At 32.6% G+C, this 26,973-nt stretch overlaps 1 protein-coding gene across 6 annotated transcripts in view; it reads right to left on the bottom strand.

The window, feature by feature from the left end:
* Positions 1-26,440, bottom strand: part of clu (clustered mitochondria protein homolog) — a 152,105-nt gene extending 125,665 nt beyond the window's left edge. For 2 of the 6 annotated variants that reach the window (XM_035371246.2, XM_035371251.2), the window contains exons 1-2: positions 26,172-26,398; positions 12,938-13,350 (exon numbers count right to left, since the gene is read on the bottom strand). In XM_035371246.2, the coding sequence (XP_035227137.2) occupies positions 12,938-13,333 (396 nt within the window). In that variant the 5' untranslated portion in view covers positions 13,334-13,350; positions 26,172-26,398. Of the gene's footprint in view, positions 1-12,937; positions 13,351-20,483; positions 20,607-25,967; positions 26,107-26,171 lie in introns of those variants that run through there. The other 4 variants (XM_035371247.2, XM_035371249.2, XM_035371248.2 and 1 more) reach the window with 4 other exon arrangements.
* Positions 26,441-26,973: the final 533 nt, after the last annotated feature.

Here is a 26,973-nt window from a genome sequence, read left to right as displayed (position 1 = left end):
ATACGCACTGCTTCGTCAGTACTTTTTCACAGTGTTTCAAAGGGGATACAGATAATCAAAAAGTACCGGGTTTTCTTTAATTACAATTTCTTGAGACTTTTTTTTTTATTTACTTTTGTCTTGTAAAAGGATAGATTTTATCATTGATATCCTGTTATATATTCTGTTTAAAAACATTGATCTCTGTAACAGGGTATCACTATCAAAATCACAGACTTCTGTAACATGGTATCAAGACCTTTTTTATTTTTTTTTATAAGAGTATCAGTGATTTTAAAATTCCATCCAGTCAGGCTATAAATATACAGTCTAGAATATCTTTTGCAACTTTTTAAAGAAAGTACGCATACAAGCACCTTGAAATATGCCTAAGAATTTAAGACGTATAAAATATACATAAATTCAGGTATAAAGTACCAGAGGCATTCTGGCCTTATAATCAAGAAACTACTTCTTTCACACAGAAGTTTTAGAAAATGTGGTTTCTTAGGTAAAATCTTCGCTGGTTGGAGAATAAAATCACCAATTTAAATCATTTATTTCATTTTTTTTTTAATATCTTAAGATTACAGTAAAAATTCTCCATATTCCACAACAGCTCATTTCCCATTGCTTATTAACTAGTGAAAAGGAAACTTTCATGAGAAAAGTATACCGACACATATTCATATCTAAATTTACATTACTATTTACATACTACAGTGATCCAGGATACAGAGATTTCACAAGAAATGATCACAATAGAGTTCTGGAAAAACCAAGTATACTGCAGTAACATTTAGCAATAAAAATTATTCAGGAATGATTTTGATCCTATTATAAAGATCTTAAGAAGTACTGTGAGGAAAAATCTAACAAAATTTCAAATAGTTAAGAATTTTAAATGAAATACCGAGTGGCCATAATTAAACTGACAGTGCTCACAGTGTTCTGTAGCGCGATCTATTTGCAAGAATGACGCCACATTTTGTAGGAAGATTAAACAAGATGGGGACGAAGGATTCCGCGAAAAAAATAGTTCCAAAAGTCACCGCTAGTGGAATATTTGGCGCTGTGTAATAGAAAATAGAGTGCTAACAAATGCAAATTAATACAGAATAAAATTACCTTTTATTATGGATATGCCTTATGGAATATGGATATGCCTTACAGTACAGTATGGAAAACCTTACGAAAGATTATCAACTTCTATCCGTACAAGATCAGCCATGTACAGGAGTTACTGTACCCCGACCATAATAAGCAATTGACTTTTGCTCTCACCTTTCTTGCCAGAATGGAGGTGGATGATGCTTGGCCGTGGAAAATCTTATGGGGAGACGGGGCCCACTTTTACCTGAATGGAGCTGTGAATATCCAGAACTGCCGAATTTGGAATGACAAATCACCACATGAAGTCACAGCAATTCCCTTACATTCGCCAAAAGTAACTGTTTGGTGTGGGTTCACAGCGGAATTTATCGTAGGTCCATTCTTCTATGAGAACATTACCCCGACAGGACCGGAAACCTGTTCTGTTACCGGAGAGAAATATCGCCACATGTTGAACAGCTCTGTCATTCCGGCACTTCAGCAAAGACAATGCCTGGGGGAAATCATTTTCATGCAAGATGGAGCCCCTCCACACGTTGTTGTATGGGTGCAACAGATGCTACGACAGAAATTCACAACAGTCGTTAGCCGCTACTTTCCAAATGCATGACCACCTCGTTCGCCTGATCTTACTCCATGCGACTTCTGGCTATGGAGTTACCTTAAGTCCAAGGTCTATCAAGGAGTGATTCAGGACCTTGCTACTTTGAAGGATAATATATCACGGACTGTATGGGAGATTCCTGCAGACATGTTACGTTCTGCTGTCGTGCATACTGTGCACAGAATGCAATATATGGTCCACAACAACGGCAGCCACATTGAACCTCATTTGAATGCAAAATAAAAGGTAATTTCCATATTGATTTGCATTTGTTAACATTCTATTTTCTATTACACAGCACCAAATATTCCCCTAGCGGTGACTTTTGGAACTAATTTTTTTTCGCAGAATCCTTCGTTCCCCGCCTTGTTTAATCTTCCTACAAAATGTGGCGTCATTCTCGCAAATAGATTGCGCTATAGAACACTGCGAGCACTGTCAGTTTAATTATGGCCACCCGTTACACACATATATGCATACATATATATTTTCAAATAATTTCATTAGAAAAGAAAATATTTTTTTAACATTAAAAAATTTGTTTCACTTTAATTTCACAGTTGCCTACCTTTTGAAGTTTCTCAACATTTAAAAAACTAATTGTTAATTTAGCTTTCCGCCCCTTTCCTCTTTTTCTGAAAAGAAGGGTTTAACTTTTAGGAACAGCTAAGTTATTATTTTACTTTGCAAACACATGAAATTTCAATATGATCAAGACATTTTGTCTTTTAAATTAACCTTTCTAAGCATTAGATTTGAATTTGAGGTATGCATATTAAAAGGAATTGGCAATTCGGAACCACTAGAGCAGTGATTCTATACCTTTTTCATTCCCTACACCTCTTTTGCTATTGCTAGATAATCATCTCCCCCCCTTGATCCCCTAAAATCTTTCTGCGCATGCGCAGCGTTGACACATGCGCATAGGCGTTTACGCTTGCGCGCAAGACCTTTTACCACTGCGCATATGCGTTTGCGCAAACGCAGAATACATTTCCACGTGCGCGTTTTATGTATAACGGACAGTATAATCTGAAATTATCTAATTATCTATTTCAGTTAATGTTGATGATAGTGTTGTTCCTTAATCTTCGAATTGGATCCGGTTTATTATGTTTTGCAGACTGTAAGAGCAATTTTATAAAAGTAAACTTGAACTTTCGATTTTGTCAAATAGAATTTCCGATTCTAGAGCTCGCAAAGGATCGTACAAAACGAAAGTATGTTTCGATGTCCATCAAACAAAAAGTGGAATTGCTGCAAAAAATGGATAAAGACATGAAGAATGTGACAGAGAGGTTAGTGAAAACGAAAAAATTTCAATTGACAAGTTAGTCGGTATTCTCGGCACAACAATTAACGGGACTTGAACAGCGGAACTTTGTAACTGAACAAGAAATTGTGTCTGTTTATAGAATTAAAGAGAAAGTATTATCACATAAAAGGAAGCAACTTAAAACAACTTACGTTGAAAGAAATGTTTAATAAAGTAAACAAATAAATATTAAGCTTTTTTTTTTTTTTTTTTTTTTTTTTTTTTTTTGTTTTTGTAAATTTTAATACCCTTTAGATTATAATTGTTCTTTATTTCATAAATTAAGGTTTCATATTTTTAATTTTAGAATTTCTGCATGCCATCTTACGAGATTTAAACTGATGATCTATAATCCGGAAAAGTCGATAATCCGGAATCGCCGAAAACCCGACGAGTACGGATTAATGACTTTTGACTGTATAATGGTAAATAACTATCTAAAGATTGGGTACTTTTCGGTTTTGCTGGCACAAACCTCGCCATTTCAGTTTCTCCATCGCAAATCTTGCCAAGCAGACTTTATTGGTGATAACATACAGTATACACATAAAAATATTGTTACGTTATTTTCTCTTCCTATTCTTCTGACTTCAGTTGTTGCGTTATTTTCTTCCTTCACGATCGTATGAGGTTCATGTGGATTTGGAGTGAATAACAACGACACTTTATGAAGTATCGAAACACACTTTATTTATCAATAATTGTCAGGACAGCTCCAAAACACATTTTACAGTCGTCGATGAACTACTATAAACACGCTGACACGATCAGCGACACAGCCTTCAGGTTATCAGGCTATCACGGTGGAGACAGCTTCACTGCAAAGCACTAGAGTACAGCTCTCGACTGTGCTCGGTCGTTCTCGGAACTTCATGTACTCTCAAGATTCTACACGCTACAACTCGCAATGCACTCGACGACACACAAGCATAGCTCCTGACTCTTCGGTTCAGTCTTTCCCGGAGCTCAACACGCTCTCTCGACGATGCACTAACCGCGATACACTAACAGACTCCTTCAGTGGACTCGACGATCCACTCGGCACTCGCTACCCAGCTGTCAACTCTATCGACTCCGCAGGGATTGACTCGCTAGACGAGGCTTGCACACTCTTGATGAGAGACACTTACTGCAGACAAGCACGGTTTATATAGCTTTCGGCTTGTGTTCGGGAACATTCTGGACTGAACCAGTAAGAATTTGTTCCAGAAGGTTCTCCAACCGTCCATGGTATATCGCCAATTTTGTCACCAAATGGGCGATTTCTCACCATCCCTGCCTTCCCTTGCCATTTTATAGCAACCCTAAAACTGCTTTGTGGGGAAGCCGTTTCACCGCACCTGTACATTTCGTAACATTATTAACAAATGCTAGTTCTAAGAAATTTTTTATTTTAATAGGGTTTAAAAATTTTTCTAAAGGGTCTTTTGTGTCCTTTCGCCATATAAATCCGGCGAGATAACTTTCCAGATGATGACTTGCCGTTCCTGTGTTTCTTATTCCGCCATTTGGTGCTACCCCATACTCTTTCTATTTTTTGCATGTATATTCCAGTTTTCGGATCTACAAAATCGTATTTATGGTTCACTTTGAAATGTTCGAAACTTTCCTCTTCCAGTTTTTCATTGCAATATGATTTCTATGAATCAAAATATATCGTAGTTCCTTTTTCGATATTTTCATTTATTGCCTCTAATATAATAGTCATGGATCGGCTTGGCACCTTCACAAGGAAACATATGTTTGTTTCATGACAAATATCACCAAAGATCCACTGTTGTGGTAAAGTCCATCCTGCGTTGTTTTTGAGCTTCATGAACATACTTTCATCCACTTCAACAATCATACCAGGTCCTCCTATTTTGCTTTGTTGACGTTTAAGTAAAGAATCCATACAAACCTCTCGCATGCAGTTATTCCAATCTACAACTGTTCCGTGACTGATTTCCAACTGCTTTTCACACCATTTAACTGAAGTTAATTCTTCACTCCAATCATAAATAAATCTTACACACTTCAAGAAACTCAATCTCGATGATTCAAACCATGTGCCTTTCCGTATACTTGTTTTATTGCAAATTTTTATTGGTTTTTCATCCATTTTTGACATAATTGTAAAAAGACATTAATTTAAGAATTTACTATGTTTTCATGGTACAACATTTTGATTCGCCGGTTAATATCACGTGATCCCAAATGATCTCATTTCACATAAACTACGTAACAAAATTCTTTCAGTAATTATCTACATTAATTTCAAGTTAAATCTTAGTATGGAATTAGAGTTTAAATGCAAGAACTACTTCAATATTATAATTTAAAAAATTCTATTTAACTGTATGCCAATATTGAAAGAAACCATCAATCTGATAAGAAATAGCAGCGACTTGTTTTGAAAAAGTGGTGTGAAAGGTTATCAGCGAGGATATTTGGTTTGGCATCAGTTGTATCATTTTCAACGACTTTATTGCTTGTGCCGGCCAAAATGGGAAGTTGCGCCGGCCAAACGGAAAAGTACCAAAGATTGTTTTAATTTTAAAGAAAGGTTAATTTCACATTAATACATTTTATTATTATAATTTATATAAAAAAGGCTAAACATAGCTGAATGGAATCATGAGAGTAATTAACGATTTCACATCATTATTATACAAAAAAGACTAAACATAACTGAATGGATTCCTGCATTGCTACCCAGTTATAGCTAAAGCATAATTTTATCTCATTGGTTGTTCAAACATAATTTTCTATAATGAATGATGTTTTTTCTTTGAAAAAATTCTATTACAGACTTTTCCTCATTGGCAATTCCAAAACTGTTAAATCCATATGATACCAAAAAAGGATTTAAAAATTAAACTAGCATTTCAATGTCGTCTTAAGAAACACCAAACTATCTAAACTCATGTAATTTGAAATCAGAGAATACACTAGATTTGGCGCTTTGTTAAATGGGCACGATTGCTAGATTTGGTGCTTTTGCGTATACATTTTTGCTGCAATTTTTTACTATCCTCAAAATGGAAAAGTACCAAAAATTATAAATACCAAAATTTGAATATTTTTTTTTAATTCATAAACTAAAACAGAATACTTAAAATAAAATATAACCTCTAAAACTATAAAATTTCCCCTTCGTTGAGAAGCCCTGTGCTATAAAGAATAAAATGATTTATCCGGTGTAAAGAATTTTGATAAACTTTACAGGTATTCACTAAATTATCCATAACTAACAGGATCTTCAAAGGAATTTTTTGAGCCAAAACCTCAACACATATACTTTTTTATGAGAATAAATAATATTTCACAGTCTGCACAACATCTAGGTTATCAGTGTTCAAGGTCATTCAACATCCTCTCATATTGCCCATATAATGAAATACAGTCAAAAGTCGTTAATCCGGACTCGTCAGGACTTCGGCGATTCCGGATTATAGATCATGAGTTTAAATTTGGTAAGATGGCATGCAGATATTACAAAATTAAAAATATGAAACCGTAATTTATGAAATAAAGAACAATTATGATTTAAAGGGTATCAAAATTTACAAAAAGAAAAAGCGTAATATATATTTGTTTACTTTATTAAACATTTCTTTCAATGTAAGTTGTTTAAGTTGCTTCATTTCATGTGACAATAGTTTTTCTTTAATTCTATTAAACAGACATAATTTCTTGTTTAGTGACATAGTTCCGCTGTTCAAGTCCTATAACTGCTGTGTCGAGAATACCGACTAATTTGCAATCGAAATGTTTTCGTTTTCAATAACCTCTCTCTCACTTTCTTCACTACCAGAAGCGAATTATAATGACGAGGAACTTGATTTAAATCATATCAAAGACGGAGTACATTGAGATGAAATACTACATTTAGTAAAAAATTATAAGCCAATTAAAATAAAAACATCTGCCCTGAAGATAAGGATAGCGCTGACAGATCAACTTCCAATTCATTGCGCGCCACGGCGTTTCTCATTCCCCCCTGCCGCAAAGCAGGGTGAAATTGATAAACAGATTTCGGATTTCAAATCCTACTTTCGTTTTGTAGATCCTTTACATATTAGTAAATATATATCAGAAATTCTATTTGACATAATCGAAAGTTCAAGCTTACTTTCATAAAATTACTCTAACAGTCTGCAAAAAATAATAAGCCGGATCCAATTCGAAGATTAAGGAACAACGCAATCTGCAACATTAACTGAATTAGATAATTTTAGCTTATACCATCCGTTATACATTAAACACGCAGGCGTAAACGTATTATGCGCTTGCGCACATGAATATTTGCAGCCGTAAAGGTCTTACGCGCACGCGTAAATGCCTATAATCCGGACTTCAAAGCTACAAACTTTCTGTGCATGCGTCAGCGCGACGCATGCACACAAAGTTTGTAGCTTTGAAGTCCGGATTATGGGTGTCCAAATTAACGACTTTTGACTGTACAATTTCAACAATAGGTACACATGAAAACAAATTACAATACATTTAATCAGTTTTATCAACACCAGGTGTTTCTTCTTTCCATTCCCTTTTCGCCTGAATACTATTGCCCAGAACTTTACAGTATCAGTTTAATTTTCTGTTTCTGTGTAAAGCAAGCAGCAAAGTAAATTTTCTACGCTGAAAAACTTCTTGTAACAGTGAGTTAAAGGAACTATAAATAACAGATACATGAAAGCAAAGTATAACAGATTTAATCATTTGTGTCAATATTGGGTACCTCTGCAGAGAAAGTGCAGAATCACCCACTGCTCGGTACGTTTTTAAGAATTGCATAAACTCGATATCCATGTACATATCAACCTATTTTCACTTTAAAAAAAAAATCAGAAAATGGCACAAATTCAGCATTGCACACTCCCTTTGTCTGTGTACACATCGATGTAATTTTACTTTAAAGTCGAAGGAAATTAACAAATATCCAATTCTTCTTACTTTTGTAAAAATCACTAAACATAACATGCCAAATAAATGCGCTATTCTGCACTTCACCCACCTCTGCTTCCTATCTTTTAGTCTGAATACTTCAGTTCCTGCTAAACTTCTCTCAATAATCTGCAGAGTTAAAATCATATCTGATCTATCAGAGGCATTCTACACTGAACTGGGGTTGACAGAAGCATATTTGCATGCATATTTTTTAATATCGCCCTTGAAGTGACTATTAAAGATGCCAGAACTATACCTACAAGTACCATTTTTCAGAGATCTATGTATTTAAGCTTATGCCAATGACAGTGACATTATTGGCACAAATAAACAGGCCGTTGTGAGACGTTTCTCTACAGTCTGCAGCTAGAGGCATTAGACTAACCATTAATGTGAATAAAACACAATTTAAGGCAGTAATAGGTAGAGCACATAACCCCCTCCCACTAAATTCTTATACTTTTGAAGCCATTGCTCAGTTTACGTATCTTGGTACTATCATCTCTAGTGATAACATGAAATTGATTACAGTTTTTTAGAGCTAATAGATGTTATCACAGTTTAAAGAATTTATTAATATCTAAATTATTAAACTTCAAGAAAAAATAAATATTTACACAACTCTTATTAAACCTATCAAATTGTACAGCACTGAATGCTGTCCATTAACAAAAACAGAACTTCTAAGCTTTGAAAGAAAAATACTCTGAAAAATATTGACCTAGTTAGAGAAAATAACACATGCAGAATTTTGGTTTAACAATGAAATCTATAGAAGATACAAACAACTTCATATTGTCCGAGTCATCAAATCTCATGGTTTCATGTGGCTATGGCATATTTTTAGATGTAACAATTTGAATCCTATTAAAAAGGTAACATTTGCAAGTGTAGAGGGTAACAGGAAAAGCGGAAGACCTCACACAAGATGGACAGACTGTGGCAGGCAGATCTCAAAACTAAAATTCAATCATTGGAGGACCACTGTGACTGATTGGGATTGTTGTGTCACCATAACAACCAGCTGGAGGAAGCTTGTTGAGATGGCCTTGGGCTGCAATAGGCTGTAGCGTAACTGAAGAAGAATAGTCTTACATCCGGTCTGACTTCCGTCAACAGCCTAGAAATTTTTAAATTTGTGTAATCTTCAAATATATTTTTTCTAAAAGAAAATCAGTCTACATTATATAAATTCATAAGTTATGAATTCATAAGTTGAGAATGTTAAAAATTCAGAATTCCACCTATATATGAACTGCAGTCATCCCTGGTTACTGAAACATTATTCCAGCTATGTTCATACTGAACTGGCAGCAAATGCTGGTACAGAAAAAATGCTGTCCACAAGGCTAAATTTTGAATAGAAATTGAGATACAAATTAAAACTTAATTAGCTTCAAAAGCGCTCTTTTAATGAAGTCATAAAATGAAAATAACCATCATTTAGCATTCGATACGAGTTAGAAATGAGAATATATATATACACACACACACACATACAAAAGACTCCCAATTAAACGAAGAGACATTCATGTTTAATGCAACAGCATTAAAAAAAAATCATTAAAGAGGAATGATCTATCTTGTACAGGAAAGAAAAATTCTATTAACAAATCACTTCTATTTTTAAGCAGTTTAATATGAAAAATAAGCTCACTTACTTACACAAATCAACATTCAACACATGATGAATGCACTTCAGAAGGGAAGAAAGAATTCTTTTGTCAAAAGTTGATGGGGAAACAAGATAAATCGCTGTACTTAATTTATTTTTAATGTATGATTTAACACATTTTTTATATACCAGATTACGCGTAAGTAAATTATGTATTGTTATGGATAAAAATATTCTTAAATATAGCATCATCTGCTGCAATAAATAACTTTCTTTCTAAGAGGTCTGGCAGTTCACAACTCTGTTAATCAAGAATTGGCTGTATGTCTTTATATATTATATACACCCACATTTCTCAATGACCTTGTCTGGATGATGCAAAGGGCAAGTGATTAAGTGGAAATGGTAGTTAACTGCTGCTGCAGAATGTAAGCAATCATTCTTGAACTTACTTTTGCGAGTGTTGGGCAAGGACGGCTAATGTAAATAAATTTAATAGAAGATGGATTGTAATGGCCTGAAGACTCGGAAAGAGTACCTCTGAAACTGCATGACTGGTAGGTGTTCATGATCTGGCATTGTTGGTATTTATGCAAAGTGGAAAAATAACAGTAAAATCAGCAGTAAAGATCAAGGTGTTAAACATGCATGCGTCATCAAAGAAAAAGGATGTTGGAGACTGTCTCCCTTGTCATAGGAAAATTGATGCCAGATAGTAGCTCAGCTGACAGCTCAATGCAATGCACATCCAAGTGCAACTGTTTCAGAACACACAGTTCAACTGACACTTTTGGATATGGAATTGTGCAACAGACATCCCACTTGTGTGTCTCTGTTGACTAAGTGTCACAGTGACTATGCCTACAGTGGGCCTGGGAACATCAAGACTGGACATTTATAGGTGGAAGACAGTTGCTTGGTAAGAAGACTCACGATTTCCCTTTCATCACATCAATAGATGTTTCAGGCTACGTAATCTACCAAACGAACAGTTGCTCCCCCCATACAGCAGGTGATACACAGGCTGGTAGTGGCAGTATTATGCTGTGGGGGCCATTCTCATGGGCTACTCTGGGACCCTTAGTTGTGATAGAACAGACAATGAAAGTTGTGGACTATCTGAACATAAATGCAGATCAGTTGCACCCTTACATGGTGCCTGTCTTCTCAACTGGAAATAGAATCTTTCAGCAGGACAAAGGGCCCATGTCACAAGGCTCATATTATGTTGTAGTGGTTCCAAGAGCATAGGGATAAATTCCAATTAATATCCTAGCCACTTAACTTGTCAGACCTTAACCTGATAGAGCACATTTGGGATGTCACAGAGTGGCACCTCACAGCTCAAATACTTCCATTTCAACTTTGCTAAACATTTGGTACAACCCGTCTCCAGTCATCTACCAAGAATTTGTGGCATCCATGCCAAGGGGAGTTGCCGCTGTTTTGCAGGCCAAAGGTCATGCAATGTGTTATTGAGTAGGTGGTCATAATGTTTTGCTTTGCCTTTTGCCTCTAACGTAAAGACAGAGAATTGAGAAGGAGTTATCTAAATGGGATGAAACTACATATGCCCATCAAATATCACCTATACACAAAGCCAAAATAACAAGACAAAGATTTGCACAAACTCAGTATCCATGTACACATCAACCTATTTTCACTTAAAAAAACATCAGAGAATTGCACAAACTAGGCTTTGCACACTCCCTTGAGTTAGTCCATGTACACATCGAACTACATTCACTTCAAAAGTCAAAGAAGCAGCCAACAAAAAAATATATAATCTCAATAAACTACATTTTAAATCAAACACTGAAATAACATAAAAAGGGAAATTCATCTTTGCACTACACAAAGGAAATATCCACTTACCTTATTTATGAATTCACACCTCTTTGGTCAAGCAAAATTCCTTAACAGCATCCAAAAACTTCCTAAAATTATTTGAACTAGAGTCTGTATACTGGCGTCGCCACATAAATTCACAAAATAAGAGTAAAAAATATCCTTTGTAACAACGTTCAACAATACGCATTTCCTTCCTACAAGCAGGACACCTAATAATGGCTACTAAGTAAACCTTCATTTACACACCAGTCAAGTAAGTAATGCTCTTTACCCCTTTCTTTCAAACTTGTACAGAAAATTCAAATTAATCTTACCACATTCAGCCATTTTACTGTCTAAATCACGAAGCAAGCAATATACTTCCTAACCAACACACACATAACCACAAGACATTACGAATTTACCGCAATAATTACATCATGATAGGGTTTCCATAACATTCAACTACTCAGACTATATAAATGAAACAACAACTTCGCGATAATACAAATAATACCTAAAGTCAACTCTAACCGCCTATAACTTAGAATATCCAAATGATTACCAACTTTTGCCAGTCAATGGCCGACTAGTACACTCAACTGAACATCCAGATCGTGTATAAAGTAGAGGACATTCTAATGTCCATATGAAGGTGGTTCTATCAACCCACATAGACTGGACCAATGCCTCACGTATGGGTTCACAAAGAGGTGTTGCAATTTCAGATAGGCTGTTCCCTGGCCAGCACAATCGCCAGATTTATCCCCAGTAGAGAACTTTTGGGTTTTGATGAGCTGGTGTTTCTGACCATTCCTGGATCATGCCGATCTAACTCGATAACTGAAACACGTATGGCAAGCATTATCACAGGAGGAAAGTCGCCAACTCCAGGAGTTAATGCCCAGCCACATAACAGCTTGTATCACGACCAGAAGTAGTTCAATGCACTACTGATTGAAACCCTTTTGTAGGTATATTTCCTGAATAAAAACAAACTATTCCTATGATACTGTTAGCCTTTCATTTTTAATACATGTATAAGGTGCTGCACTAAATTGGCCATAAACAGAATTAAAAACAAAACACCAAGTTTAAATTTTTTTAAAAAAATCTTTAAAATTTTTATCCTTTTTATTTCAGAAAAAAATAATGTTTTATATTGTGATGTATATTTAAATTAACTACAACTGTAACTGTAACTAAAAATAACTTTAACTTAGCACGATGCACGTGTTACTGTGCTAGCTGAATGTCATGTGAACTGTTTAAAAATGTAATAATAAAAGTTGAGTTATACTCATTAGTTGAGTCTTCTTTTAAAGTACAGAAGTAATTAAATTCAACAAACTATACAAGAAGTTACATATATATATCTTACTCTGTTAAAGTTTACATTAATAATTATATATAAAAATTAAAAATGTGAATTTCAAATTTGACATATTCACAAATACGATGGACATTAGATAGCATTTAATATAAAATCATGAAAACATTAAAAAATTTTCCTGATACCAATGTACACATAAAATATAAATTCACTTACCTGAATATCAAATGGTTCAACACCAGGCGCTATTATTTTAACAACAAAACCAGCATCATGAATAAAAACAAATTCTTGCTCTTTGCTAGCATCAATTATGCCTTCATTCTTTTCATTAAATGTTTCTTTGTTTATACTTTCATTATTTATAGAATCCATTTTCTGAAATACACCATCATCAACATCTTCTTCGATGAATGAACCACAGTTTTTATTTGTTAAAATATTTTCAACATATTTTGTTTTATCATTAATAACTGTCTGCTTTGGAAGAGATGTATCACATAAAGATTTTAACTTTTGTGTTAAATCTTCATAATTTTCTTTGTCATCAACATTAGAATGACCATTTAAGGTTTCACAAGTTGCAGATGGCATGTCAGAATCTTTAACCATATTCACAAACACTTAATCTGAAATTTAAATAAAAATCTGAATTAATGGCAAAAAAACATAAAATCTTGATTTATTAAAACTTATTTCACATAGTGAATATTACTTAAATTGTTTAATTTTAAAATCACATACGCAATATCTAAATAAAACTGCTATTCACAGTCATAAATATATAAATATAATGATTATTACAAGTTACCCTTTCAAAGCTGTCCAAGATTGATTTCATAATTATAGGATGCCTTAAAATGATAAGTTTTAAGAAAAAAATAATAAGAAATTAATTTTTTTTATGTACGTTTTCAGTTTTGGTCAAACTTACCGCAGAAAATGTCTTTTTAATGTACAGCATTTATTCCAGAACTTTAAGATATAGCAAGTGTATGTACAATTTAATGCATGATAACACCAATTAATTTTATCAGCTAATTAATTAAAGCAATAAGCATATTCCTGACCAGACTACATAAAAAGAAAAAAGCAAGTGAAATCTAAAAATTCGGCTGATCTTTGGAATATGGTAACAGGTAGTTTGGAGACATTTTGGAGGCGATAAAGGTTACTACCTAGGACTTTGGTAATAATGTGAGAAGTACTCAGTTCCGATTACGCATTATTTTGTGCGAGGGAAATGAGAGATCATGAGATATGTCATGTGACATTAATGGACGAATTACAGTTCTTTAATCGGAAAAGGGGGTAAAAATTTAGAAAAATATCCGTAGTAATATATTATTTTGTATTAAGCTTCATTGTGTGTTGCGTGAAATAGTGTTGATTAATTTTCGGATTGCATGGCGCTATGTAAAGTGAATTCTAAATTTTTAATGCGTTTATCTGATAATAATAATAAGTTGAGATTGTGTGAAAGGAAGGATATTACAGATAAGTTTGAATGTCGGTGCAAGAAATCTGGTGAAAATGGACATTTTGTGAAACGGAGTGTAAGGAAGGGTACGTGGTTTGCTGAAAGTAGTTTGAGTATGGGTGAAATTTTATTAATTTCTTATTACTGGGTGAATAGATTGCCAGTTGACTACTGGATTTCGGATTTAGAAATTAGCAGTAGTACTGCAGCCGATTGGAACTCTTTCTGTAGGGAAGTGTGCTTGCCACGTAATGAAGATTCTGAAGAAGATTAGGTAAGTTAGTATTTTTAATCATTTGAGGATATTATTTTTATGCATTGTTCTAAATAAATAAAATATAGTAAATAAATTAATATGGCATTATGGAAAATTGTTATTAGCAATGATTTAGTTTAAAGTAATTAGGATTGTAATCTAATTTTTATTAATTTAATGTATGTGCTTATTTATATTTTAAGTAGTGTTTTTTAATTTAATTATATTTTAATTTAATGATCGTGATTTTGTGAGTTATATGTTTGTAGTATTTTGGAATACGTTTGAGTAGAATACGTTGAGTATTTTCATGCATTTTCGTGAAATTTTTCTAATTTCTGAGAAAAAAGCAGTGTACATGGATATAGTGAAGAGTGTGCGCAATGCCATTTTTGTGCAATTCTGGGATGTTTTTTTAAGTAAAAATAAGTCGACGTGTACATGGTTTAGTTATATTTTAATTAAACGATAGTTATTTTCTGAATTTTATGTTTGTAGCAATTTGGTATACGTTTCAGTTGAAGTAAACATGTATGGAAATAATTTAAATATTTGACACTAAGTATTTGTAACTATTTTTAATGTTTGCGGTAAAAATTCGTTGGTGACGTTTATAATATAATAGATAATTTAGAGGTAAAAGTTTTGGGAAATTTTTTTTATTTTATACGTGGGAATGTTCATCCTTGGAAAGGGTATATACTTTTTCGCGATCAGGTAATTTCATATATGTGCTTTTTACCGAGTTTAAAGATTCAGAAAATTTTCTTGCATTTTCGTGCAAATTTTTGTAATTTATGAGAAAATAGCAGTGTAGATGGATAAAGTTAAGAGTGTGTGCAATGCCATTTTTGTGCAATTCTGGGATGTTTTTTTAAGTAAAAATAAGCCGACGTGTAAATGGTTTATGTGTGTGTGCTATTCTGAAAAACGCGCAAGGAGTTTGCGATTGTGCACTTTTTCTCAATTTTGCAGTTAATATTTGTCATGATTAAAACAGTTTTGTTACATAAAATTTCTAGCATAAGTGTAATTCGGCTAGTAGATTGTTGGAAAAAGTGTTGAGTAAATAAAAAGAAAAGAAACAGGTCTTTACTTCATGAAGACAAAATGGCGGCGAAAAAAAAATAGAGGTTTGCTGTAGCAGAGTTGGTCGCCAAAAAACCGCCAAGTTAACATAATCCAAAGATCAACTGAAAATTTCTTAGCTCCCTCACACATCAGCAGACTGTTTGATTCACTGCATACATTACAATAGTTTAAATCAGACAGCTTGTCAAATGAAACTAAAAAATATTTCATCTTCAAATGAAATAAAACTTTTTAAATGAAGTTTTTGTGTGGGTAATTTTAGAGCTTATTAAACAGGTAAAATTTTATCAGAGCCTTGAAAAAGAAAACATTAAAAATACCTTCTTAATATTCAATCAAAATACAAAAGAGCACTGATTTAAAGTGAATTCAATATAAGGGTCATTCTCCAAATTCGGGCACTTTCTTGAAATTCAAGAATATTAACTCTTCTAGTGATACAATATTCATGTAACAAATTGTACTATGTAGTTTTAGATGAGTACTAATTAGTTCCTTAAAACTGAAAATTTATTTTTAATTGTTTTTCTCTACATATAATAAAAGAAAGAGTCTGTCTGTGTGTGTGTGTCTTTCATTCGCGCCAAGCATAAGCTAATAGACCCACTGCTACGAAATTTGGTACATAGGTGCATCTAGGCAAGAGCCAGTGCACCTCGAAGCGATTTTTTCGAAATTCGAATTTCTTTTATTTTATGTTTTGTTACGAAATTGCGTCATTTTGAGACATAATGGGCTATAGGAAATCGAGATTTTACTCGACATTTTCACATCGTCATGAAATGTAGGCACTTAGCTATTTTACAAACTTAAAAAAAATTACGTGTTTCAATAAATCGATTAAATACGAATTTATTTAACAAAGGTAGCTTAACACCTTTTCAACGGGATTTTTTCTAAAAACATTTATTTTTAAAAATGTACAGTTTATTTTTCTTTGATTTTTGGACACGTTAAACTTTCACCCTTGTGACTGCTTTTACTAAAAGAATTTTGGAAAAATGATAATATTATATATTTTTAAATTTTTTTTTTTAAATGAAGCTTCCGAGTACACTTCTCACATCTTTAAAACTGTGATTTTGGCAACAATTTTACCGTCTTATTGTTATTGATAGATTTTTGATGAAATTGCATCATTTTGAATAGTTTCATTCTTTTAGAAATATGGGTTTGGCAACAATTTTTCATCATATTTCTTATGTCACTGTTTTTAAGAGACTGGCATATTTCATTGTCATTTTTATATATACGAGTAAAAGTCTGCGCAGAATTTTATGTTTTTCGAGTTGCTTTCATGTTATTTTTTTGCTTATTTCACTGTAAGATACTGAAAAGTTTTGCATGATTTTTTTTTTCAACGGAAAGTTGGTTAATTTTTTTATTAGGATAATTAATATTTGTATTAAGGGATATAGCTTATATCATTGTATTTTTTTTCCTCTTGAAAATATAAGATAAAATATCTTAATTATACTTTGCTTTTCAGAATTTTTTGTTTTTTGTATTCTTTTATGTTACTTATTTGCTCATTTTACTGTAATATATTGAAAAGTTTTGCATGATTTTTTTTTTTCTTCAACGGAAAGTTGGTTAATTCTTTTATTAGGATAATTAATATTTGTATGAAGGGACATAGCTTATTTCATTGTAATTATTTTCTCTTGAAAATATAAGATAAAATATCTTAATTATACTTTGCTTTACAGAATTTTTTGTTTTTTGTATTCTTTTATGTTATTTATACTCATTTCACTGTTTTTAAGATATTGAAAAGTTTTGCATGATTTTTTTTTTCTTCAATGGAAAGTTGGTTAATTTTTTCATTAGGATAATTAATATTTGTATTAAGGGATAGTTTATTTCATTGTAATTTTTTCTGTTGAAAATATAAGATAAAATATCATTAATTATACTTTTTTTGTTTTTTGTATTCTTTTATGTTATTTATTGCTCATTTCACTGTTTTTAAGATATTGAAAAGTTCTGAGTGATTTTTTTAGGAAACAAAGTTCTTAACCTCCTTTATAACATTCGAGTTCTTAAGATTTTGCAAAGGGAAGTTGGTTAATTTATTTATTAGGATAACTAATATTTGTATTAATGAATATTGCTTATTTCATTGTAATTTTGTTATACGTAATAACTTTTTTTTTTATGAAGTTGTTCTGCAGAGTAAAATTCTACGCAGTTTTTACATTTAACGTTTGGTGTTCCCTTCAGCCATTTTTCCGGCACATTTAAAAGCCAGACGAAGGCTGGCAGCGAAGAAGCTATGTAAGATAAAATTCTAAATATGTGACAAAAATCAACTCCGTGGACTGCAACCAGCCCATAGTTTACTTAAACATGTTGACATATTATTAAAACTACATGAAATATTATTTTTTAATTAAATTAAATAAATATGTATTGAAAAATATTTCTACCTGTTGAAGTTATAATAAATTTGGTAAATTTAGAAAGTTTTGTTCATCTAAAGTTTGCAATCAGGTTCAAGCATCCCCTCCATGGACAGAGGGGATTTTTGAGGTCACAGGTACACAGGTTTTTAAGGATACAGGACCTCAGGTATTTTGAGGACACGTGAACAAACGCCCGAAATAGTTTTCCAGTTTCACAACAATTTCTTCCCCTCCCCGTCCATTAATGCAGAAAATAGGTGTGAAGATTTCCAACGACATCCTTTGTACTTTCTAACAAAGATTCCATTAGCCTTTGACTTTGTTCTTTATAAAACTATTCTGAAGGTCAGACCAACAAGCCTTTCTGGCTTTGTTATGATCACGACTGAGATTTTCTTTATTTCCGTTATTTTTATATATAGGAAGGAATAAATTGTTTAAAAATAAATATAATCCTTAAATTTTTAAACTGCTCTTTTACTGCTGTTTAAAGCTTAAAAGCACACTGTACCACAAAAGAATAACAACGAAATGTCACGATCAACCAAAAGATAAGAAATTTCTTAGAACAAGCTGTCTGCAGTAAACTGATACAATGCATTTGGGGAAACTGCACCTGCTACTTCATATCTTAGGGGGAGGGAAGAAAACAAGATTACAATCTCGGCCGTTTTCGGGCGGTTCTTTTTGTTTCAATGTAGGGCCGTATGGGGCGGCTTGGAAGTGAAGGATTTTTTAAGACCACGATTTTCCACCATTACAAGAAAAGCATAAATGCATTACCCATTATGCAAACATAAATTTACATTTTTATGCATTGAATTTTTAAAAAGTATTAACCATGAAAAATTAATTTCAGGAACTCATTCGTAAAATATTTACAACCTGCAATTACACCCTGTACTTTTCTCAAACATTTAAGTTTTTCACTTCTCTCCTTGCTACAGTTTTTTTGCTATGCTTCTATTCTTTTTATATGCATACATATACATATTTATAACATATTATACAATGCATAATTACTTATTATATTTATTAAATTAACTGCATAAAATTCAGTATTATAGTTTTAAAAATCAGTTTAACATTTTTGATAGTAAATATTTTAAAAGTAGCAAAATATTTTTATTACTTTCATTTGAAAATTACAAGTCTAGAATTCAATGAGGCAGCTTCCTCAGACAGCTGCCTCAGTGAGGTGATTATCAATACCAATATTTATTTTCAGCAATACTCAAAAAAATCATTCACAACAGGTGGCTATTCATGGCAGATGTTGCCATGAGAGCTTTCACTATATGTACAGGTTGACAAAGTTTGCACCTGTACATCTAAGTAGACATACTAGGTATCATAAGGCCTTGCTATCTGTTAAACTTCCAAACCCTAGATTGAATTCTGAGGAAAAAGATCCCAACAAGCATTCTGAGGGCATCTCACCCCTCTTGCCTTACCACCAACATCTCAAGATTATTGTGTCCTCGCCATGTATTTTGAATGGCCCCTTGCCACAAAGACCCTATACACTTATATACATCTATGCCTAGTCTTTGATACCTCCAGGACTATATGGACTATGCACAAATAGAGACAATAGATTTACAGATAAATATGTCAAACTGACAAAAAGGTTGGGTAGATTGGAGAAATGAAATACAGCTGCTCCATAAAAAGGATGATTACAAGCCTTGTAATGATGCATATATTAGATAAAAATTAAACAAGCCTTGTAATGATGCATATATTAGATAAAAATTAAACAAGCCTTGTAATGATGCATATATTAGATAAAAATTAAACAAGCCTTGTAATGATGCATATATTAGATAAAAATTAAACAAGCCTTGTAATGATATATGTATTAGATAAAAATTCAACAAATTTTCTCCACTCACTCTTTAGAATAATAAAAATTTAGTGGTTCAAAAATCAAACCACCAAAGGCAAAATGAGACTCAAAAAAGCAATTTGCATTTTGATGCAAATTATTTTTGTTACACATTGCGATTATTTTTCTTGGTACTTCATGATTATTCCCACAATTCAGTTTCAACATTTATTATGTCATGTTTTGATGTATTTTCCAGTACATACAATAGTAATCAACCCATGTATGCATGTACCAGATATGTTTGAGAACATGTTGCATTATGCACTTTATATTTAACCGTCACTAGATCGACAGGTAAAAATGTAAATATCATACATTTTTGTTTTTGATTTACCCACCTTATAAAATTTCCTGTCATAAAATGTTTCTTTTTATTATTATTGTTGTTACTGAATAATAACAATAAAAAGATATCAATTATAAATAGATCAATATTTATAAATAAAAAATACCTATCAGCCAAACTTCTTTCTGCCAATTCATAAAACTGACAGCTCACTTATTCGGAGACAACAGAATAATCAGAAAATACCTTTTCATTTTTGTTATTCACAGATATAAGTCTGTGGTGCTTTAACCATAACTGGACTTTTAAATTGCTATTTACTTTATTTTTTTAACTGCTATATTTCACATACCTAAAACTCTCTCGGGACCTGTATGCAGCCACAGGAACAAGTGTAACAAGAGTGACTATTTCCAAAAGACTGAATGAGAGAGGGTTGTTTGCCAGAAGAACGCCGTTTGCTTCCCGCTCACGTCTACGGACAGGAGAGTCCGATTAGCATGGTGCAGGCAGCATAGTGAATGGAGTACGGAGCAATGGGTAACCATTCTGTTCACTGACGAGTCCCTTTTTAGCCTAAACACCGATTCTTGACATACTTTCAACATGAAGAGAGCCAGGAAACCACTACCTACACTCCAATGCCCGCGAAAGTCTTTATATTCATGAATCTCAAACCTTGCGACTTCTAGTTATAGGGCATTTCTAAAATGCTTGGTGTATAAAAAAATTATTGATCTGATAGTTTGGTACTCGAACACATTGTACACTTGATACAAATCATTTTTACTTCTCTCTGTTATACAGGATTTTTTTTTTTTTTTTTTTGTGACAGTTCAAATGGAATTGTGGTGTTTTGGGTACACTCTTACAGTGTACTAAGTTATCTTGCATGCTGTTATTTAGGAAGAGAAGCAATTCGTTTAGTCAAATAAATCAGTAGTCATTCGCAATGTAATACTTTTTATATTTAACAGAAACAAGTTAGAAGAAGCATGCATTTGTATGCAAGCACAAGCAGAACTGCTAGACTTGCTGAGAAACATATATACACTGGTGAAATAAATTACGAGAATTTTCATATTTGATCTACGATCTCTGCAACTACTGGACAGATTTTAATAAAATTTGGTGTGAACATAGGTTTATATAATACAAACAAAATAAACATTCAACAGTTTTAATAGACACACATGTTTTTGTATAACACTCATGGGAGTCTGAAGGTGTGAAACAGCAGTTGCAGAAGACACAAAAGAAATGGGTTAATAGGGGGTATGGTCCCTTCGTAAGTCATACTGGAAATAAGGCAGTTTATCAGTGCCTGTGGCAATTGGTCCCACTCATTCAGCAACACTGTTTTCAGTTCCTGGATGGTTCTCAGAAGGGGGTTGCAATTGCTCTCCGTGGAGCATCCCAGACATGCTCTATAGGGTTGAGGTCTGGAAACCTGGCTGGCCAATCCATCTGGCAAATATCCTCAATCTCGAGAAATTCCTCGAGCAGAAGAGCTCTAGTGGCCTTGTGTTATCGTCCTGTAAGATGAACTCTGGGCCCACTGCACCCCGGAAAAGGTGAACATAGGGCTCCAAGACCTCATCCCTATACCTCGCACCTCTCTGAAAGATGGGAAGAGGTGTGCAGTCATCCAACATGATGCCTGCCCATACCATTACACTGCCACAATTGTTGATTTCGCGGGCATTGGAGTGTAGGTAGTGGTTCCCTGGCTCTCTTCATGTTGAAAGTACGTCAAGAATCGGTGTTTAGGCTAAAAAGGGACTCGTCAGTGAACAGAATGGTTACCCATTGCTCCGTACTAGATTAAAAAAATGAAAATCAAGAATCAGAAGCAACTCAAATGTGGAAATTCTGTGAGCTGAGATTACTGCTAAAAATATAAACTTTATTTTAAGTTCTTTGTACTTCCCAAATTTCTCATTGTCATTTTAGAATTCCTCATTCAGTTATTATTCAAACATTAAAAAAATATTTTCTTGGGTAAACAAAGAAAATTATTTCTGAATTCCTGTACTTCCATTCAATATAAAAATTCAGAAATTGTTAAAATCTGCAACTATAAAAGTTTTATAAGAATTTTTGCCTCGCACTATTGATTGCGTTACACATGACAATAAACGGCTGATCTTTAGAATATGTTAACTGGTAGTTTGGCGAAATTTTAGGGGCGATAAAGGTTAATACCTGGGACTTTGGTAATAATGTGAGCAGTACTCAGTTCCGATTACGCATTATTTTGTGCGAGGGAAATGAGAGATCATGGGATATGTCATGTGATATTAATGGACGAATTACGGTTCTTTAATCGGAAAAGGGGAGAAAGAAAAATATCTGTGGCTGTATATTATTTTTTATTAAGCTTCATTGTGTGTTGTGTGAAGTAAGGTTGAATAATTTTGGGATTGTATGGCGCTGTCTAAAGTGAATTCTAGATTTTTAATGCGTTTATGTGATAATTCAAAAGAATTGGTTGAATGGTGCATGAGTGTAGGTTTAATTGCGGATAAGTATGAATGTCCAAAATATGGGAATGAAATGAGATTGTGTGAAAGGAAGATAGCGGTGCAAGAAATCTGGTGAAAATGGACATTTTGTGAAACGGAGTGTAAGGAAGGGTACGTGGTTTGCTGAAAGTCGTTTGAGTATGGGTGACATTTTATTGATTTCTTATTATTGCGTGAATAGATTGCCAGTTGACTATTGGATTTTGGATTTAGAAATTAGCAGTAGGACTGCAGCTGATTGGAATTCTTTTTGTAGGGAAGTATGCGTGGAATTTTGCGAAAATGATATGGGTATGCTTGTGGTATGAATGTTATTGTGGAAATTGACGAGAATAAGTTTGGGAAGCGGAAGTATCAGAGAGGTAGGAGAGTGGAAGGAAAATGGGTGTTTGGTGGGATTGAAAGGGGTAGTAATAAGTATTTTTTTAAGGTTGTGCGAGATAGAAGTAAAGATTGTTTATTAAGTTTTATAAAAGAATATATTCTACCGGGTACTATAATTATTTCAGATTGCTGGAAATCGTATGAATGTTTGGAAGATGAAGGTTTTAAACAAATTGCTGTGAACAACAAATATTAATTAAGACACAAAGATTATTTTAAAGATCCAGAAACAGGTGCACATACCAATACAATAGAGGGCACGTGGAGTGCTATAAAAAGCACCATTCCGAGGCATTATGATAAAGAGAATTTTGCTTTTTATTTAGCGGAGGAAGTGTGGAGGAAAAAGTCGCAGAAAAAAATCATTCAATAATTTTATTGAATCCATAATAAAAGTGTATCCACCATGTAAGCAAGATTCTGAAGAAGATTAGGTAAGTTAGTATTTTTAATTATTTGAGGATATTATTTTTATGCATTGTTCTAAATGTAAGGTGGAAGTAAAGTAATTTGGTATTATTGGGAAAATTGTTATTAGCAATGATTTAGTTTAAAGTAATTAGGATTGTAAGCTAATTTTTATTAATTTAATGTATGTGCTTATTTATATTTTAAGTAGTGTTTTTGAATTTAATTATATTTTAATTAAATGATAGTTATTTTGTGAATTTTAAGTTTGTAGGAATTTGGTATACGTTTTAGTTGAAGTAAACGTGCATGGAAATAATTTAAATATTTGACACTAAGTATTTGTAATGTTTGCGGTATGAATTCGTTGGTGACGTTTATAATATAATAGATAATTTAGAGGTAAAAGTTTTTGGATATTTTATTTATTTTATACGTGAAAATGTTCATATTTAGAAAGGGTATATACTTTTTCGTTATTAGGTAATTTCATATATGTTCTTTTTAACGGGTTTAAAGATGCAGAAAATTGTCATGCATTTTTGTGAAATTTTTCTAATTTATGACAAAAAAGCAGTGTACATGGATATGGTGAAGAGTGTGCGCAATGCCATTTTTGTGCAATTCTGGGATTTTCTTTTTTAAGTAAAAATAAGTCGACGTGTACATGGTTTAGTCTTATTTTAATTAAATTATAGTTATTTTGTGAATTTCATGTTTCTAGGAATTTGGTATACATTTTAGTTGAAGTAAACGTGCATGGAAATAATTTAAATATTTGACACTAAGTATTTGTAATGCTTGCAGTATGAATTCGTTGATGACGTTTATAATATAATAGATGATTTAGAGGTAAAAGTTTTTGGATATTTTATTTATTTTATATGAGGAAATGTTCATATTTGGAAAGGGTATATACTTTTTCGCGATCAGGTAATTTCATATATGTTCTTTTTACCGGGTTTAAAGATTCAGAAAATTGTCATGTATTTTCGTGAAATTTTTCTAATTTATGAGAAAAAAGCAGTATACATGGATATAGTGAAGAGTGTGCGCAATGCCATTTTTGTGTAATTCTGGGATTTTTTTTAAGTAAAAATAAGTCGACGTGTACATGGTTTATGTGTATGTGTTATTTTGAAAAATGCGTAAGGAGTATGGTATTGTGCACTTTTTCCAATTTTGCAGTGAATATTTGTCACGATTAAGCAGTTTTGTTAGATAAAATTTCTAGCATAAGTGTAATTCGGCTAGTAGATTGTTGGAAGAAGTGTTCAGTAGATAAAAAGAAAAGAAACATGTCTTTACTTCGTGAAGACAAAATGGCGGCGGGGAAAAAAAAAATAGAGGTTTGCTGTAGGAGAGTTGGTCGCCAAATTTTTGCCAAAAAATCGACAAGTTACCATAATCTAAAGATTAACCCAATAAACTAGTCACAACTATTAACGAAACTGAAACTACTGGGCATGAATTAAGTTTCATTAAAACAGAGTTAGTAAATATGCATGAACTTGCATTATGAAGTGTTGAACAACAATAAAGTCATTAATTATCAACAGCATGCATACAAGTTTAATAAAAAAGAAAATCCGTTCAAAAAAATTTTTTTTCTGAACCACATAGTTTAAATTTCACATTTTTTTTCAGCAGCAACTTCTCAGGTTAACTGAATTAGTTGTAGGAAATAGAATATTTATTACGTGACATAATTTCCATGTTTTACAATTTACTTAAAATACTTGAAATTTTTAATCTAACTAGAATAAATAAAACTCTACTAACAAAATAGTAACCATAACTTTAACTTCACTTACACAAAAAAACTTTTTTATAAAACATACATATATAATAGATACCAATATATATTTTAACTAAAAATCACAAAAAACACTGTTATGCAGGATAACTCATTATGATCTAAGAAATTCCGGAAATAAAGACGCTTCCTTATTCTGCTAAATATACAATCCACAGAATAAAGAAAACAAAAAAAAAATTTTTTTTTTAAATAAATAATTGTCCAGAAAATAAAAAATGAACTTTTCCTGGGAGACTACATCAAGATGAATAAAATTATTAAATCGAATGAAAAATCCACCTTTTAAGTAAGCAGTTTTTAATTTAAACGTTTTAAATACTGAATGAAACTAGCTGGCCTTAAAATTTTCAGAAAAAGTATGCACAATGAACAAAACTTGCATTATTTCATTATTTTTATACATTATTCTGATTGCAACATGAAGAAAAATGTAACTAATATGCTTCATAATGTTCGATAATTTTAAGAAATAAAGAACGTGAGAATTTCACTTTAAATTTAAATAGTTTTATTAGTTATTACTAAACATTTCTTTCATTCTTTATTAATATTCAAGATAAGTACTATCTTTACTTTACGTTAATGAATATTTTATTCACTTCCTAACACTTCTTACACTTTAGTGATTTTGCTTTTCGAATGACGCAAGTATTAATTATGCATTAAAACTTAATGAAAAGTGGTGAAATTTTTTCCTAACCTTTTCAAAAGTCCGCTGATGAAATTACTTTTAAGATCACTTCATATGCATGGCATTTTAAAGTCAGTAACTACAGATCACTTAAGGGTACTGAAAACGCTCGGTATTTATATGAATGGATCTAATGATGTAAGTATTAAATTTTGGGGCTACATTATCAGGAACCGATTATGTAATACCGAAAGATAAACTAAGAAAACATACTTCACTTCAAGGGCGTAGGATCAACTTAAAATGAGCAGACTTTCTAAATTTGTTACCTTATATTTATTCACAGTAAATATACCTAAATAAACTGCTATTAACTTAAAACAGAATAACACATAAATGCATCTATCTCGCACCCTTAACTACGAATACCAATCTTATGCAATTCACATGTATATACACATGAACTTTCCACACGACCTTCTTCCTCGTGAAGTCACTACAGATGCGTGCGCTTACGATCCACGTGCGTCTGGGTACCGGCAATGACGTCTCATATTTGCTTTCACCGGAGCCGTGCCTCCGTAAACAAACATTATTATTGGACAACAGCTATTCTCGTAGCGTATGTTAGGAAAATTTTACTCAGAACGTTTCCTCAGATAAACTATGAAATATTCCAAAGTAATTAATTCAGTTTCCTATAGTAACTTCTGTTAATTTAAATTTAATTTTCTGCCTTTAAATAAGCTTAGCTTCTTATTTGAAAAAATATATTTTAGATTTTTATGCTGCGAACGGTAATTCATTAACGTTTGAAATTTTGAATAATAGTATTATACAAAATTTTGTATAATAGTATTATATTATTAGATAAGATTGATAATACGGCGCTTGATTTCCAAATAGCTGCAGACCGACCGATTGCGTCTAAATATTATTCCATTTATTATATGGGCAGTAACTTCTAAGCAGCAAATTATCAAGGTTCTTGAAGTAGGTACAGTCGGCCACAAAAGTATTCGAACACCGGTACCCATTCAGAAAATTTACTTTTCCGTTGAGAAACAAAATTGTC

Source organism: Stegodyphus dumicola, chromosome 4, assembly GCF_044657685.1.
Source record: "Stegodyphus dumicola isolate Sdum_Otavi_A_Nest chromosome 4, ASM4465768v1".
In the NCBI taxonomy this organism is placed as follows: Eukaryota; Metazoa; Arthropoda; class Arachnida; order Araneae; family Eresidae; genus Stegodyphus; species Stegodyphus dumicola.
The sequence above is the reverse complement of the archived record's forward strand: the minus strand, read 5'-3'. Positions and strand labels throughout refer to the sequence as shown.